At 36.1% G+C, this 17051-nt stretch overlaps 1 protein-coding gene across 5 annotated transcripts in view; it reads right to left on the reverse strand.

The window, feature by feature from the left end:
• Positions 1-17051, reverse strand: part of SCLT1 (sodium channel and clathrin linker 1) — a 218943-nt gene that overhangs the window by 85429 nt on the left and 116463 nt on the right. For 2 of the 5 annotated variants that reach the window (XR_010658816.1, XM_065904106.1), the window contains exons 12-14: positions 15408-15585; positions 10512-10610; positions 6476-6547 (exon numbers count right to left, since the gene is read on the reverse strand). Coding sequence is in view for 4 of the 5 variants with exons in the window: in XM_065904106.1 (XP_065760178.1) it covers positions 6476-6547; positions 10512-10610; positions 15408-15585 (349 nt within the window). In the remaining variant the exon portion in view is untranslated. The remainder of the gene's footprint in view (positions 1-6475; positions 6548-10511; positions 10611-15407; positions 15586-17051) is intronic. The other 3 variants (XM_065904107.1, XM_065904109.1, XM_065904108.1) reach the window with 3 other exon arrangements.

Below are 17051 nucleotides of genomic sequence, written 5' to 3' on the forward strand. Positions count from 1 at the left end.
TTCTGGGCTTTCTATCTTGTTCCATTAGTCTATATTTCTGTTCTTGTGCCAGTACCATACAGTCTTGATGACTGTGGCTTTGTAGTATCATCTGAAGTCAGGAAGGTTGATTCCTCCAGCTCCATTCTTCTTTCACAAGACTGCTTTAGCTATTTGGGGCCTTTTGTGTTTCCATATGAATTGTGAAATTTTTTGCTCTAGTTCTGTGAAAAATATTATTGGTAATTTGATAGGGATTGCACTAAATCTGTAGATTATGTTGGGGAGCATAGTCATTTTCACAATATTGATTCTTCCTACCCAGGAATATGGAATATCTCTCCATGTGTTTATGTCATCTTTGATTTCTTTCATTAGTGTTTTATACTTTTCTGTATACAGCTCTCTTGTCCCCTTAGGTAAGTTTATTCCTAGATATTTTATTATTTTTGTTGCAATGGTGAATGAGATTGATTCCTTAATTTCTCTTTCTGGTTTTTCACCACTAGTACATAAAAATGCAAGTGATTTCTGTGTATTGATTTTGTGTCCTGCAACTTTGCTAAATTCAGTGATTAGCTTTAGTAATTTTCTGATACTACCTTTAGGATTTTCTGTGTAGAGTGTCATGTCATCCGCAAACAGTGAGAGCTTTACTTCTTTCGCAATCTGGATTCCTTTTATTTACTTTTCTTCTTTGACGGCTGGAGCTAGGACTTCCAGAACCATATTGAACAACAGTGGTGAAAGTGGACACTCCTGTCCTGTTCCTGATCTTAGGGGGAATGCTTTCAGTTTTTCACCACTGAGAATAATGTGTGCTGTAGGCTTATCATATATGGCCTTTACTACGTTGAAGTAAGATCCTTCTATGCCCATTTTTTCAATAGTTTTAATCATAAATGGGTGCTGAATTCTGTCTAAGGCTTTTACTGCATCTATTGAGATGATCATATGGTTTTTATCTAGTTGTTAATATGGTGCATCACATTGATTGATTTGCATATATTGAAGAATTCTTGCATCCCTGGAATAAACCCAACTTGATCATGGTGTATGAGCTTTTTGATGTGTTGCTGGATTCTGTTTGCTAAAATTTTGTTGAGGATTTTTGAATCTATGTTCATCTGATATTGGCCTGAATTTTTTTTTTTAGTGCTGTCTTTGTCTGGTTTTGGTATCAGGGTGATGGTGGCCTCATAGAAGGAGTTTGGAAGTGTTTTTTCCCCTGCAATTTTTTGCAAGAGTTTTAGGATAGGCATTAGCTCTTCTCTAAATGTTTGATAGAATTCTCCTATGAAGCCATCTGGTCCTGGGCTTTTGTTTTTCAGGAGATTTTTGATCACTGCTTCGATTTCAGTGCTTGCAATGGGTTGTTCAAAATTTCTACTTCTTTCTGGTTCAGTCTTGAACTTTTCTAAGAATCTGTCTATTTCTTCCAGGTTATCCGTTTTATTGCCATATAGTTGTTCATAATAGTCTCTTACAATCCTTTGTATTTCTGCATTGTCTGTTGTAACCTATCCTTTCATTTCTAATTTTGTTGATTTGAATCTTCTTTTCTTCTTGATGAGTCTGACTAAAGGTTTATCAATTTTGTTTATCTTCTCAAAGAGACAGCTTGTTCATCTTTACTATTTTTTTTTCATTTCCTTTTTATTTCTGCTCAGATCTTTATGATTTCTTTCCTTCTGCTAATTTTGGGGGCTTTTTTGTTCTTTTTTTTTTTCCCCAGTTGTTTTAGGTGTAAAGTTAGGTTGTCTGTTCGATGTTTTTCTTGTTTCTTGAGATAGGACTGTCTTGCTATAAACTTCCCTCTTAGGACTGCTTTTGCTGCATCCGATAGGTTTTGAGTTGTCGTGTTTTTATTGTCATTTGTTTCTAGAAATTTTTTATTTCCCTTTTGATTTCTTCAGTAACCTGTTGGTTATTTACAAATGTGTTGCTTAATCTCCATGTGTTTGTGTTTCTTACTGTTTCTTTCTTGTAATTGATACCTAGTCTCATAGCATTGTGGTCGAAGAAGATGCTTGATAGGATTTCAATTTTCTTAAATTTACTGATATTTAATTTGTGACCCAAGAGAATGTTCCACGTGCACTTGGAAAGAAGGTGTATTCTCCTGCATTTGGATGGAATGTCCTGAAGATATCATTGAGATCCATCTCAGCTAATGTATCATTTAAGACTTGTGTTTCCTTATTAACTTTCTGTTCTGAGGAACTGTCCATTGGAGTGAGTGGTGTGTTAAAGTCTCCTACTATTATTGTGTTACTGTCAGTTTCTCCTTTTGTGTGTTAGTGTTTGTCTTACGTAGTGAAGTTTTCCTATGTTGGGTGCATAGATATTTACAATTGTTATGTCTTCCTCTTGGTTTGATTCCTTGATCATTATGTACTGTCCTTCCTTATCTCTTGTAATATTCTTTATTTGAAGGTTGATTTTGTCTGATATGAGGATTGCTACTTCAGTTTTCTTTTGCTTCCCACTTGCATGGAATATATTTTTCCACCCTCTCACTTTCAGTCTATATGTGTCTTGTTTTCGTATCCATTCAGCCAGTCTGTGTCTTTTGGTTGGAGCATTTAATCCATTTACATTTAAAGTAATTATTGAAATATATATTCCTGTTGCCATTTTCTAACTGCCAAATTGCCAACTGCCAACAACTGCCAATTGTCTGGGGTTGATTCTGTAGACCTTTTTCTTCTCCTGTGTCTCTTGACTATGTAAGTCCTTTAACATTTGCTGTAAAGCTGGTCTGGTGGTCCCGAATTCTCATAACTTTTGCCTGTCTGAATAGATCTTTATTTCTCCATCAATTTTGAATGAGATCCTTGCCAGGTACAGTAATCTTGCCTATATAGATTTTTCCCTTTCAGTACTTTAAATATATCCTGCCATTCCCTTTTGGCCTGCAGGGCTTCTGCTGAAAGATAGCTGTTAAACGTATGGGGTTTCCTTTGTATGTTACTTGTTGCTTCCCCCTTGCTGCTTTTAATATTCTTTCTTCGTGTTTAGTCTTTGTTTGATTAGTATGTCTTGGTGTGTTTCTCCTTGCCTTTATTCTATATGGGACTCTTTATGCCTCTTGGACTTGATTGACTATTTCTTTTTCCATGTTGGAGAAATTTTCAACTCTAATCTCTTCAAAAAATTTCTCATACCCTTTCTTTTTCTCTACTTCTTCTGGGACACCTGTAATTCAAATGTTGGTGCGTTTGATATTGTCCTAGAGGTCTCTGAGTCTATCCTCAGTTCTTTTCATTCTTTTTACTATATTCTGCTCTTCAGAAGTTAGTTCCACCATTTTATCTCCCAGCCCACTGATTCATTCTTCTGCTTCAGAGAGTCTGCTATTGATTCCTTCTAGAGTATTTTTAATTTCAGTAATTGTGTTGTTTGTCTCTGTATCTTTATTCTTTAATTCTTCTAGGTCGTTGTTAATTGATTATTGCATTTTCTCCATTCTGTTCTCAAGGTTTTTTTACCATCTTTACTTATTCATTATTTTGAATTCTTTTTCAGGTAGTTTGCCTATTTCCTCTTTATTTATTTGGACTTCTGTGTTTCTAGTTTGTTCCTTTATTTGTGTAGTATTTCATTGCCTTTTAATTTTTATTATTTTTCTAACTTATTTTGCTTGAGGTCTCCTTTCCCAGGCTTCAAGGTTGAATTCTTTATTCCTTTTGGTTTCTCCCCTCCTAAGGTGGGTCCAGTGGTTTGTGTAAGCTTCGTATAGTGTGAAATTTGTGCTGAGTTGTTCTTTCTTCCTTCCTCTGACGTGCAAGGCTGACTGAAGTGGTAATCCTGTCTGCTGATGACTAGGTTTGTATTCTTGTTTTATTTGTTGTTTAGATGAGGCAGCCTGCACAGGGTGCTACTGGTGGTTGGGTGATGCCTGGTCTTGCATTCAAGTGGTTTCCTTTGTGTCAGTTCTCACTATTTGATCCTCCCTAGGGCTAGTTCTCTGGTAGCCTAGGGTCTGGGAGTCAGTGCTCTCACCCAAAGGCTCAGGGTTTGATCTCTGCCAATCTTAGCAAGTCTCCAGGAGAGGATGGAGTCAGCGTTTGGGAACACAGAAGGCATGTTTGGGGACTCGTTCTACATGTGTGCATGGAAGTCAAACGCCATCCTGGCGGCATCAAGTGGATGACCCACAAACTGTAGGTCTTGGACAGTCTCCAGTAGAGGCTGGGGCAGGCGGCTGAAGCTAAAACATTTTTATAATCAATCCTTTGGTTCAAGTGTTTTTCTTTTTAAAAAATTTTTATTCTTTTGGATTTTTTACAGACAGTCATGTTATCTGCAAACAAATTCTTCTTTCCCAATCTGTATACCTTTTATTTCCTTTTTTGGGGGGTGTCAAACTGAATTAGCTAGTATTTCCAGTATGATGTTGTAAAGCAGTGATGAGAGGAGACACTCGTGATGTGTTCCTGAATTTAGTGGAAAATCTTTCAGTTTCTATCTAAAATGCACTAAAGTGAAGATTTAAAATTACTATTAAAAGATTTTCACAGATATCTGCTGTTAATCACCACCAATATTCCTACCTTTTGGACAAGAAACAACCCAAATGATACTAGAAATTTTTTCAAGTACTCGTGGAGTATTTTCAAAATCATACCCCCATAGTGTATCATAAAGACAATCTCAACAAATATTAAGAATCAATATCACACTGATTATCATATAAGCCATGATCATGGATCTAAAAAATATCATAATGAATGTCTCATTTTACTTGTATGAATTTGTGAATTTATAACCAATCCTCTCCCTCATTTGCTATAGATTAACAAAAACCTCTGCTACTTGGCAGAAGTAAAACCTTGAGTATTTCGAGAGAAACTCTGTTACATTGCTCTTCAAAGGGGGTACATTGCTTGACATAAAACTGGCTCTGGTTTTTTCTTCAGCTTAGTTCTGTTGCGTATAACTCTTTGCAACCCCATGGACTGAAGCATGCCTGGCTTCCCTGTCCATCACCAACTCCCAGAGCTTGCTCAAACTCATTTACATGGAGTCAGTGATGCCTATCCAAAAAATCTGCACAATATCCTAAAATAAGGCTTTCTCCTTCTTGCAAGCATAACTTAGGTTGGGTTAGCTAAAGTATGGTTAACTTCCTTCCCTAACTTCATCTTTATAGCATAAAGGGTAAAACTGGTAATGAAGAACAGAAACCAAAAGTCAGCATCAGGCTATTATGCCTCAAACTCCAGTCTGAGTTACCTGAGAAAATGTGCTTTTTAAAGTAGTTGAATGTGTTGTACTTCAAGCATACCTCTAAGTGTTTAATATTTAAAAAAACTCCAGTTAGTATAGTTTTTTTTCACCAAACCAATATGACATTAGATAATATTTATTATCTTTAGAAAAATCCACTTTGTTATGAATGTTTTACTATAAATCCTAAGAATGAATCTTATGACACACTGAAATTATAATTCTTTTTTATTCTAAAGTGAGCTTATATAGCTCTGATTGTTACACAGCTATCAATTATTTTTAAAATCTCTGCAGACTTTATATAGTATCTATTTCTAAATAGAAAGAAATAATGTTCCTGTCCCTCCAGAATTTACATGTATTAAATAATCCTAGATGGAATGCAGAAAAATATGATCATTCTTTTAGAAGTGTTTAAATATCAGTCAGTAACTTTATTGAAAATATATTGTGCAAAATACTGTATTAAGTAATGGAGAAAATAAAGTAAAGCATAAGACTTTGCTACTCTGAAGTACTTACAAGCTACTTGGAAAGATAAGACTTTCATGGAGAAAGACAAAGAATGGGAGGCAGGGAGCAAGAAGGAAGACAAGGAGATAGGAAAGAAGGCATACGTAATGTCTTACACTTATTACAAGACATAATTCACTGATAAATTTTGCAAGAAAGATTAAAAATGACATAGAGATTCAGAAAAGATGAGTTTGCAAAACTGGAAATGATAATCTTTCTAATCTCTGGAAACTGTTTTACTTTTATGCCCTTGTGAGCAAAGTTATTAAATTCCACTTCATCAAATCTTCAAGTTAAATTTATATATTTAATCCCATCTTGAGTCACACAAGTACTCTTTCCTCTTCCTTCTTTGCCTACCTATCCCCCGGTACTCATTTCTTTTTGGAAGACTGTCTTTCTTCCTTCCCACTGCCATGTATACTTTCTTTATTCTGACCTCTCAGATGAACCCAGCACATGGCAGCAACTGTACCTGGATGCTTCAGCAGTACCCTGTGCATTCTTTGTCCAAAAAAGGTAATCATAGTAAAACGTGATAAATGTCACCCATCTTTCTTACCAGACCGTAAGTTCCAAGATTGCAGGCAGTATGTTTATCTTGATTTTTATTCTTTTCCTAGCATCTATCTCAGTCCCTGCATTAATAACTACTTTCTGAATAAATGGATGCTCAATAATGTGATCTTGACCTTTAAAATAAGCAATATTCAGAAGAAAATGTCAACATAGTTTTCTAACATACCATTTGAAGGGCTGAAAGTTCTTCTGTTAGTTGAGAAATCTGTACATTATATTGTTTTCTTGTGTTTATAATCTGTAAAGTAAGATACTTATGAATTAAGTCTACAATAAAAATAATTAATATCTAATAAAAACATGTATAATACTAATTCTGATTAAAAATAAAATTATAATTTTTAAGGCATAAAGGATAAACACATAGTGTACTGAAGAGTCAAGAATTTATCATGACACTGAAAGTAAACAAACAAGATGATAAATCCTAAAGGACAGTGATTGTTAAATTTCCTGTCTTAAGATTCTTGTATACTATAAAAACAAAGATTTTTGTTTTTATAATGAGTTCTCTATTAAAATTTACCATATTAGAAAGGAAAACAAAATTTCAAAATATCTACTTATTAATCCCTTATGAGTGAAAGTAACTAAAGTTGTCACAGGTTAACATAAAAAAATATACTTCTTTGAAAATATGTATATTTTCCAAAAACTAAAAAAAATTTAGAAAAGTGGTATTATATTACATTTATGCAAATTTTCTTCATGTCTCTGGCTTAATAGAAGACGGACTCTCACCCTTTTCTAGCAACACAAAAGATGATTCTACACATGGACATCACCAGGTGGTCAATATCAAAATCAGATTGATTATATTCTTTGCAGTTGAAGATGGAGAAGCTCTATATGGTCAGCAAAAACAAAACAGAGAGCTGACTGTGGCTAAGATCAGGAACTTTATTGCAAAATTCAGGCTTAAATGGAAGAAAAGGGAAAACCACTAGCCATTCAGGTATGACCTAAATAAAATCCCCTATGATTTTGTAGTAGACATGATGAATAGATTCAAGGGTTTAGATCTCATAGACGAAGTGCCCGAAGAACTATGGTTGGAGGTCTGCAACACAGTACAGCAGGCAGTGACCAAAACCACTCCAAAGAAAAATAAATGCAAGAAGGCAAAGTGGTTGTCTGAGGAGGCTTACAAATAGCTGAGAAAAGAGAAGCAAAAAGCAAGAGAGAAAGAGAAAGATATACCCAACAGAATGCAGAATTCCAGTGAAGAGCAAGGAGAGATAAGAAAGCCTTGTTAAATGAACAATGCAAAGAAATGGAGGAAAACAATAAATGGGAAAGACTAGAGATCTCTTCAAGAAAATCAGAGATACAAAATGAACGTTTCATGCAAAGAGGGGCACAATAAAAGACAGAAACAGTAAGCATCTCACAGAAGCAGATTTAGAGATTAAGAAGAGGTGTCAAGAATACACAGAAGAACTATACCAAAAAAGTCTTAATGATCCAGATAACCACGATGGTATGGTCACTCACCTACAGCCAGACATCCTGGAGTGTAAAGTCAACTGGGCCTTAGGAAGCATGAACTAAGCTATTGGAGGTGATAGAATTCCAGTTAAGCTACTTCAAATCCTAAAAGATGATGTTGTTAAAGCACTGAACTCAATATGTCAGCAAACTGGGAAAATAGCAGTAACCACAGAGCTGGAAAAGGTCAGTTTTCCCTGCAATGCCAGGGAACGTTCAAACTACCGCCCTGCTGTGCTCCGTTCACATGCTCGCAAGGTTACACTCAGAATCTTCAACTGAGGCTTCAGTACATGAACCGAGAACCTGCAGATGTACAACCTGGGTTTAGAAAAGGCAGAGGAACTGGAGATCAAACTACCAAAGTCCAATGGATCATAGAGAAAGCAAGGGAATTCTGGAAAAACATCTACTTCTGCCTCACTGACTATGCTAAGGGCTCTGACTGTGGAGAAAAAGTGGAAATAGGGATAGATTTTCCTATCTTGGGCTCCAAGATCACTGAGGATAGGTGGCTGCAGTCATGAAAGTAAAAGATGCTTGCTCCTTGGAAAGAAAGCCATGACCAACCTAGACAGCATATTAAAAGCAGAGACTTCACTTTGCCAACAGAGTCAAAGCTATGGTTTTTCTAGTACTCATGTACAGGTGTGAGAGTTGGACCATAAAGAAGGCTGAACGCTTAACAGTTCATGCTTTCGAACTGTGGTGCTGGAGAAGACTCTTGAGAGTCCCTTGGGCTGCAAAGAGATCAAACCAGTCAATCCTAAAGGAAAAAAATATTCCCTGAATATTGGAAGGACTGATGCTGAAGCTGAAACTCCAATACTTTGGCCAACTGATGCAAAGAGCCGACTTGCTGGAAAAGATCCTGACACTGGGAAAGATTGAGGGCGGAAAAGGGGGTGACAGAGGACGAGACGGTTGGATGGCATCACCGACTCAATGGACATGAGTGTGAGCAAATTCCGGGAGACAGTGAAGGACAGGGAAGCCCGGTGTGCTTGCAGTCTGTGGGGTCTCAAAAAGTCAGACATGACTTAACAAGAACACAGACATGGTAGGCTTCCCAAGTGGGTCAGTGGCAAAGAACATGCCCACCGATTCAAGAGCTGCAGGGGACACAAGTTCAATCCCTGAATCAGGAAGATCCGTGGAGGAGGAAATGGCAACCCACTTCAGTTTTCCTGTCTGGATAATCCCACAGAGGAGCCTCGAGGGCTACAGTTTATGGGGTCACAAAGAGTCGGACACAACTGTTCATGCATGCGGGCAGAGAGACATGGCAGTCAAATACAATGGTGCATAAACATGGATTGGACCCTGAACTTTAAAAGCTAAACAGCTTTAAAGAATATTCTAGAGAAATCTGACTGAAATAATACTGATTTTTTTTAAAGATATGGTAATAGTGCTGTGGTTGTGTAACAAAATGCCCTTTGTCTGGGGAAACAGATGTCAAGATGCAGTGTCATGAGGCCTGAAGCTTATATCTGAATGTGTGGCAAAAGGGAAGAGTGTGCATGGAACATAAAGAGACATGGAACAGACATAGCAAGACACTAAAAGTTTTCTGGGTGAGAGAGAAATAAGTGTTCATTGTACAATTCTTTCATTTTCATGGATTTGGAAATTTCTAAATTTGTACAAAATGAATTATAAAGAATTTCTCCTAGCTATTGAGTTGAGCTCATTTGCATCTCAGTTATGCTATTTCCCAGAGGTGGAACCCTAAGAAAGTTAGCTAACTACTCTGTTTTTTAGCTTTTTCATCTTTAAAATGGGTTTTTGTGGTTTCTTACTCCTAAACTCACTTTAAGTTTTTTAACTTCACCCTCACCACTTATGAATTAACTCATATTCATAACAGAGGAAAAGACAAATATTATGTCTTCCCTATTTCTTCATATGTAGGCAAAGTTATATTTCCAAGATAGCTTATTCTTTAAAATTTTTTGTATTTATTTATTTGGCTGCTCTGGGTCCTCTTTGTGGCAAGTGGGATCCAGTTCCCAGACCAGGGATCAAACCAGGCCCTCTGCGTTGGGAGTGCAGTCTCGGCCACTGGACCACCACAGAAGTCCCTCTAAGACAGTTTTAACTTTCATAAGGCTCATAATTCAAACCAAGGAGCAACTCATTACTTTTAACACAAAAATATACGATTTAGTTTTGATAATGGAATTGTAAACAATAACACAATTCACAAACTGTAGGGTATCAGCATGATGTGACTGAAGAGCCCTGGGCTCAGTACATCAAGGAGAAGGTGTGAGTCTAAGTTCTGGCTTTAATTAGTATACAACTTTGAGTGAATCAATAACCTCTCATGGGTTTAAGCTTCATTACCAATGAAATAAGAGTAAAGCAGATTTCTCTAGTACTCTTGTTCTAAGATATTGCAAATAATACAAGGTTTTCTTCTTGTGCTTATGTATCTCAAGATTCTTTTTGATCCTTCTTCTTGACTTTATACTTAAGGTGAGTTAATCTTCACTATATTCCTAGTCTAAATCTCTCTCCTTCCCATTTACCCTATCCGCTACCTCTATTTCAGTCCAGCTCTAAAGTCAGGGGCTACCATCATGAGATGATCTTTATGTGAAATTTAGTACAGCTGATACAACCAGTTGATAGTTACTTACCTAGCTCGCTAGTCTTAAGCTGTGAAATTCTGTAAAATTTTGAATTTAAATATAATTAAAACTCCTTACCACCTTCTTGGTTCTTACGGCAGCATCTTGCACAATCTGAGAAACTGTTTCTTTCATTTTCTCTATTTCTTCTTGTTTTTGCTTATCCTCAAGCAGAGCCTTCAGAAAATAATTTGATGTTATTACAGACCACATCATTATTAAGATTATATAATAAGTGGGTAAAAACCTGTCTACTAATCACTTTCTTGAAAGCATACATCTTATTTGAAACTTCTGAGACATTTCCAGTTGGAGATCTTGTCTAAGTTATGAATGATATTTATTTCCTCTAACTTCCTCACCTGATTTTGTCCTCACTAAAAAATTATTATCCTCCTTTGATATTTATTTCAGTCAGTACCATCACTCTTCTGATCCCTACAGATGGAAATTTAGAATTATGTTTGAATTTTCCTTCTTCTTTATTCCCTATGTAAAAGTTATCAAATTTAAGTAATCAAATTTAAATGTTATATTCTTGGAGAAACCTCTTAGGCTTTCCTATTATTTATTTATTATTCCATTCCTTTCCACAATTTGGTTTTATTCAAATTATGCCACTTGTCACCTCATACCTCCATCACCTCCATCACTCCACCCACTTTATCTCAATGATATTTCTAACCAACCAATCGTTATACGCCTAGTTCTGTTGTCAGTCACACCCCATTTCTTTGCTTTCTTGTGGAACAAAACTTTTCTAAAGTCTGCACTTGCTCATTTCCAAAACTTTCTCTTATGTTCACCCTAATCAGGCTTTCACCATCATCTCTACACTGCTAACTCAAGAGTCACCTCTGAGTAATTATGTTATGTGATCTGTCAAGCACTTCTTGAGATAATGAATTTTCTTTTCCTTGTTTTACTTTCTTTACTTTGCTTTTAGCATATCATAATATTGGTTTTCCTCTTAACTCACTGATTATTCCTTTTTAGTCTACATTGCTGTTTCTTCCTCTTCCCTTGAACCTCTCTATTAATGGACTACCCAAGACTTAGTTCTTGGCCCTTTTCTCTATTCAAATCCATCTCTTGGTGGTCTAATCCAAACTCATGGTTTTAAATATCATTTATATGCTGACAAGTCCCAAGTTTATATCTCTAGTTCAAATACCTTCCTGAGCCTGCGTCAGGAAGCATTTAACAGGAGGTTTCCTGTGTGCTCTTCTGGATCTGTCAGGACTGCTCTGGTCCTTATTAATTCCTGAATATTCAGGAATTAAGAGGAGAGGAACGCCTTTCCTGGGGCTGAGGAATCCAGGCATTTCCTTCGTTAGTTTTTCCATACTGTGAAAAGTAACTGTTTATAACCCTCTTTTCATATGGATTGCCTCTTGGCCTTATGGCCTCTATTGCTTCTTGCTTCCTGGGTAAACTTATAAAGTCTGGTCTCTTGATCTTTATCTAAAGAAGCTACTGGCATACATACTCTTACAGAATTCAATAAAGCACCTTTGCTCCACCAGAGCTTGGGTCCCCGTGTCTTTCTTTCTTTCTCCCTCTCTCTCTATTTCTAGTTGATTCCCTGGAGCGTGAAAGCCGGCTGCATAACCCAGGGAATATTAGCCTCTTTCCTTCTTTCACTCTCTCATCGTCGACTCCGAACCACCAGGTTCCGGTCCAATAAAGGACCAACAAGCCTGGAACTCCTAAAATTTTAGGTTTGAGTCATTTTTTTAAAATTAAATATCATTACTTACTAGTGGTTCTCTGTTCTGACCCCACTATCTTCCAAAGATACCATACACATTCCTATCTCTTTTTTTTGCTTTGTTTTAATAAATTTCCTCCCACTTATAGAGATAAGCTAGTGAGAAATAACAGCTATTCTGATATAACAACCTTGTCAGGGAGAATGGGACAATGGGAAATGGGAAGTTTCATAAGAAAACTATGCTAAAGCTGTCTTTCCTGCCTGTTTGTATGACTGGTTCAAAGAACTCTTGACTTCTTGGAACAAGCAACTGAAGGTGGGAACTCTCTGGTAGTTAAGCAGTGAGTCAAGAGGGAACTTAATACACACTACAGACATAAACATGAAATTTGTGACTCAAGTCCAATTTGTAGACTTGAGACCTGGTTGAGAAAATTTAAGGGACAAGCACTGAGTATCACTACTACCTTCTCTGTCCACTGTGCTCCACACAAAATGATCATCTTTATGATCTGATGTTAAGAACACTTCAGAGAAGATAAATAATTTTGCCCTGCTCTTAATTTTTCTAGTTAACTTAGGTGTTTGGAGGAATTTCCAAGAATATTATGTATTTCGTGCCTTTCATCCTAGTTCTAATAGACAGTATTCAGATCACCATTCATTGATGACTACTGATGAATTCAGATGACCACTATATCTACTACTGCGGGCAAGAATCCCTTAGAAGAAATGGAGTAACTCTCATAAGTCAATATAAGAGTCCAGAATATAGTGCTTGGGTGCAGTCTCAAAAACCACGGAATGATCTCTGCTTGTTTCCAAGGCAAATCATTCAACATCACAGAAATCCAAAACTATGCCCAACCACTGATGCTGAAGAAGCTGAAGCTGACCAGTTCTATAAAGATATACAAAATCTTCTAGAACTAACACCAAAAAAAAGATGTCCTTTTCATCATAGCGGACTGGAATGCAAAAGTAGGAAGTCAATAGATAATCTGGAGTAACAGGCAAGCTTGGCCTTGGAATACACAAATGAGGCAGGGCAAAGGCCAATAGAGTTTTGATAAAAGAACGCACTGGTCATAGCAAACACCCTTTTCCAACAACACAAGATATAACTCTACACATTGACATCACCAGATGGTTGATACCAAAATCAGATTGATTATATTCTTTGCAGCTGAAGATGGAGAAGTTCTATACAGTCAGCAAAAACAAGACCAGGAGCTGACTGTGGCTCAGATCATGAACTTCTTATTGCAAAATTCAGACTTAAATTGAAGAAAGTAGGGAAAAACACTAGACCATTCAGGTATGACAAATCTTTGACAATTATACAGTGGAAGTGACAAATAGATTCAAAGGATTAGATCTGATAGAGTGACTGATGAACTATGGATGGAGGTTCGTGACACTGTACAAGAGGCAGTGACAAAACCAATGGACTGGTTCCAAACTGGGAAAGGAGTACGTCAAGGCTGTATATTGTCACCCTACTTATTAAACTTATGTGTAGAGAACATCATGCAAAATGCCAGGCTGGATGAAGCACAACCTGGAATCAAGACTGCATGGAGAAACATCAATAACCTCAGATATGCAGAGGACACTACCCTTATGGCAGAAAGTGAAGAGAATTAAAGATCCTCTTGAAAATGAAAGAGGAGAGTGAAAAACTGGCTGAAAACTCAACATTCAAAAAACTAAGATCATGGCATCCAGTCCCATCACTTCAGGGCAAAAAGATGGGAAACATGGAAACAGTGACAGACTATATTCTTGGGCTCCAAAATCACTGCAGATGGTGACTGCAGCCATGAAATTAAAAGATGCTTGCCCCTTGGAAGAAAAGCTTTAATCAACCTAGACAGCATATTAAAAAGCAGAGACATTACTTTGCCGACAAAGGTCTGTCTAGTCAAAGCTATGGTTTTTCCACTAGTCACATATGGATGTGAGAGTTGGACCATAAAGAAAGCTGAGCATTGAAAAATTGAATGCTTTTGAACTGTGGTGTTGGAGAAGACTCTTGAGAGTCCCTTGGACTGCAAGGAGATCCAACCAGTCCATCCTCAAGGAAATCAGTCCTGAATATTCATTGGAAGGACTGAAGCTGAAGCTGAAACTCCAATACTTTGGCCACCTGATACAAAGAACTGACTCATTGGAAAAGACCCTGATGCTGGGGAAGACTGAGGCAGAAAGAGAAGGGGAGCACAGAGGATGAGATGGTTGAATGGTATCACTGACTTGACGAACATGAGTTTGAGCAAGCTCTGGGAGCTGATGATGGACAGGGAAGTCTGGCATGATAGAGTCCATGGGGTTGCAAAGAGTCAGGTACTATTGAGTGATTGAACTGAACTGAATTCTGGTCCCATAAAGGAATATTATCTGAAAGACATAAAAAGCACCTTAGCATTCCCACAGCTTAGATTTGGATAATTATTTCTTTTTTATTTCCTAGCAGCTTCTTAAGATGCAATTTACAGCTTGTTTTGTTTTTAACAGTTCTCTTGGAAAACCCTCTATCATGTAAGAAAGAAAACAGTCACAAAGTATTTCCTTTGTATTCTGCATACTTCTCAGTGGAGTACTATTCATGTCCTAGGTATTCAATAAATGTTACTTCAATGAAATAATAATTTAATGTTCTCTAAGTAAGGGAGCCAGAGACATTAAAAACAAATTTTGTGACTTCTATAAACTAAACATCTTTAAATGAAAGTGGTAAAAGACAAAAGATATGATATGTGATAACATAGTAATCACAATTGTGAGAGGGTTAAAAAAAAAAAGAACAGTGACACGAAGCCTCCAGTTAAATCTTCATAACTAAATTTACTTCCTGTCAATTAAGCTTTTGCTCTATTAATTACAGAGGTAATGAAGAGGAAATAAAGATTAATAAGATTCATCTTATTCAAGTGAACAAAACATGGGAGTATATATACTACAGTAAATTGCTTCAAAAGATTTTTTTTTTTTTTTAAGAATGAGACTATAGGGATGAAGATTAGTTACACAAGGATGGAGATATAAAAAAGTCTGATATGAAAGTTTTAGGAGAGGGCTGACACTATCATATTTTATGATGTTAAGTCTTAACAATAAGGAAGCAGTATGTCTACTAATAGTGAGTGTAGCAATTTCATTTCCATGGGTTATTTCTGTAGTTACTGAATGTTCAGCATTCCATTGCTCTATTTATTATATATTTATTATTTAATAAACTTGTTTACTAATTTTCTTACCTTATTTCTTTGAAGATTAGCGTCTTCTAGGAGTTGCATGCTGTTTCTGGCTCTTACAATTGCTTCATATTTCTCAGCTTCTAATTCATTGCACTTTGCTTGTAACGCTCTGGTCTGTTTCTCCAGATGTGTTCGTTCTGCTCTTAATTGGGTGGCTTCATTAATTGCCACAGATAATCTAAAAATTAAGCCACATTGAGAAAGTTAAAAATTTTTAAAAAGGAAGAGGGAGACAGGAGATTTTCAGAGCATCTATTACAGGATAAGCATTATTCCAGTTATGTTCACATGTATTTTCTCATTTAATTCACGTAAAATTCTATAAAGTAGGTTTCAAATATTTCCACTTAAAAGAATAACAAACAGACCCAGGGAGCTTAAATATGTAATTATGGTCATATGAATAATGGGGGCTTAGACGATCCTAGATATTCTGACTCTGATTGCATTACACTTTTCTACCCACACTAATGCATACCATCTTAATAGTCACATGACAGTGTTATAAAGCAAATCCGTAAAGAACAAGTTATTCTGTTTATATGGTCCATTTTTCTTTTAGCTTTTTCCTTGGCTCCTTTCCTTATGCTCTATCTGGGTAACCCATGTTAAAATAATGCATCTATTTTAATATTTTTTCCATGTTCATAAAATCATACATATGATTTTTATATACACACATACACATAAATATGCATACACAGTATATACACATCTATCCATAGGTTTTTAAAAATAATCTTTCCTGTTATAAAAACTAAGATCATAGTATACACCCTTCTCTGCACTTTCTTTTTAATATTCAATAATGCCTTATAAAAATCTCCTCAACCAATATAACCAGAAGGTCTTTTCTTTCCTAGTCTGATGGATTAACTTCTCCTCACTGTTAATTTGTATCTCCCGAATTCCTGGAGAGTTTAAGCATTTTTAAAGTTTGTTAGCTAAGTGAATTGTCTTCTTTGAATTCCCTCTTCATATCCTTTGCCCATTTTTTTTTTTCTGATGGCTTATTTACTTTGCTTATTCCTTTATAAGAAGTTTTCAAATATTAAGATATTTAACCTTCAGTTTGTTCTATATGCTGCAAATACTTTTTCCCAAACCTAATTTTTTGTTGTTACCTATTGACTCTATTTCAGAAATCTTTATTACACTAAAAATGCTCACTTCAATATAATATAACTAAATTTGACTATTTTTTTCCCCAACATCTGGGGTTTCAGTTTTTTTTAAAAGATGATCTCTCTTATCAAGAGACTGTTAATGTAAGCGCCTAGATTTCTTCCAAAAAAGTTATGCCTTAACACTTTTACCTGTAAATCTTTAATTAATCTGGAAGTTACTTCTGAATGTGCTATGAGAGAGGAGTCCAATTTAACTTTCTTCCAGATTGAGAGGCAGCCGTATGAGTACCTTTAGCAACTGATGAACTGAAATAATCCCTTATCATACATAAAATATGCAAATATGACTTACTTATGGATTGTCATGATTCAGTAATCTATTTGTCTATTTGATGCCCAAATCATATTAATTTGATTATAGTGGAGTTACAGGATAGTACGTTCAGAACATCAGCTTCAGAATTTAAAGGTTTCCATAATTTTATAACATAAAAGATGTATTATTGTTGTTATTATT

The sequence above is a fragment of the Muntiacus reevesi genome, chromosome 13 (genome assembly GCF_963930625.1).
Source record: "Muntiacus reevesi chromosome 13, mMunRee1.1, whole genome shotgun sequence".
In the NCBI taxonomy this organism is placed as follows: domain Eukaryota; kingdom Metazoa; phylum Chordata; class Mammalia; order Artiodactyla; family Cervidae; genus Muntiacus; species Muntiacus reevesi.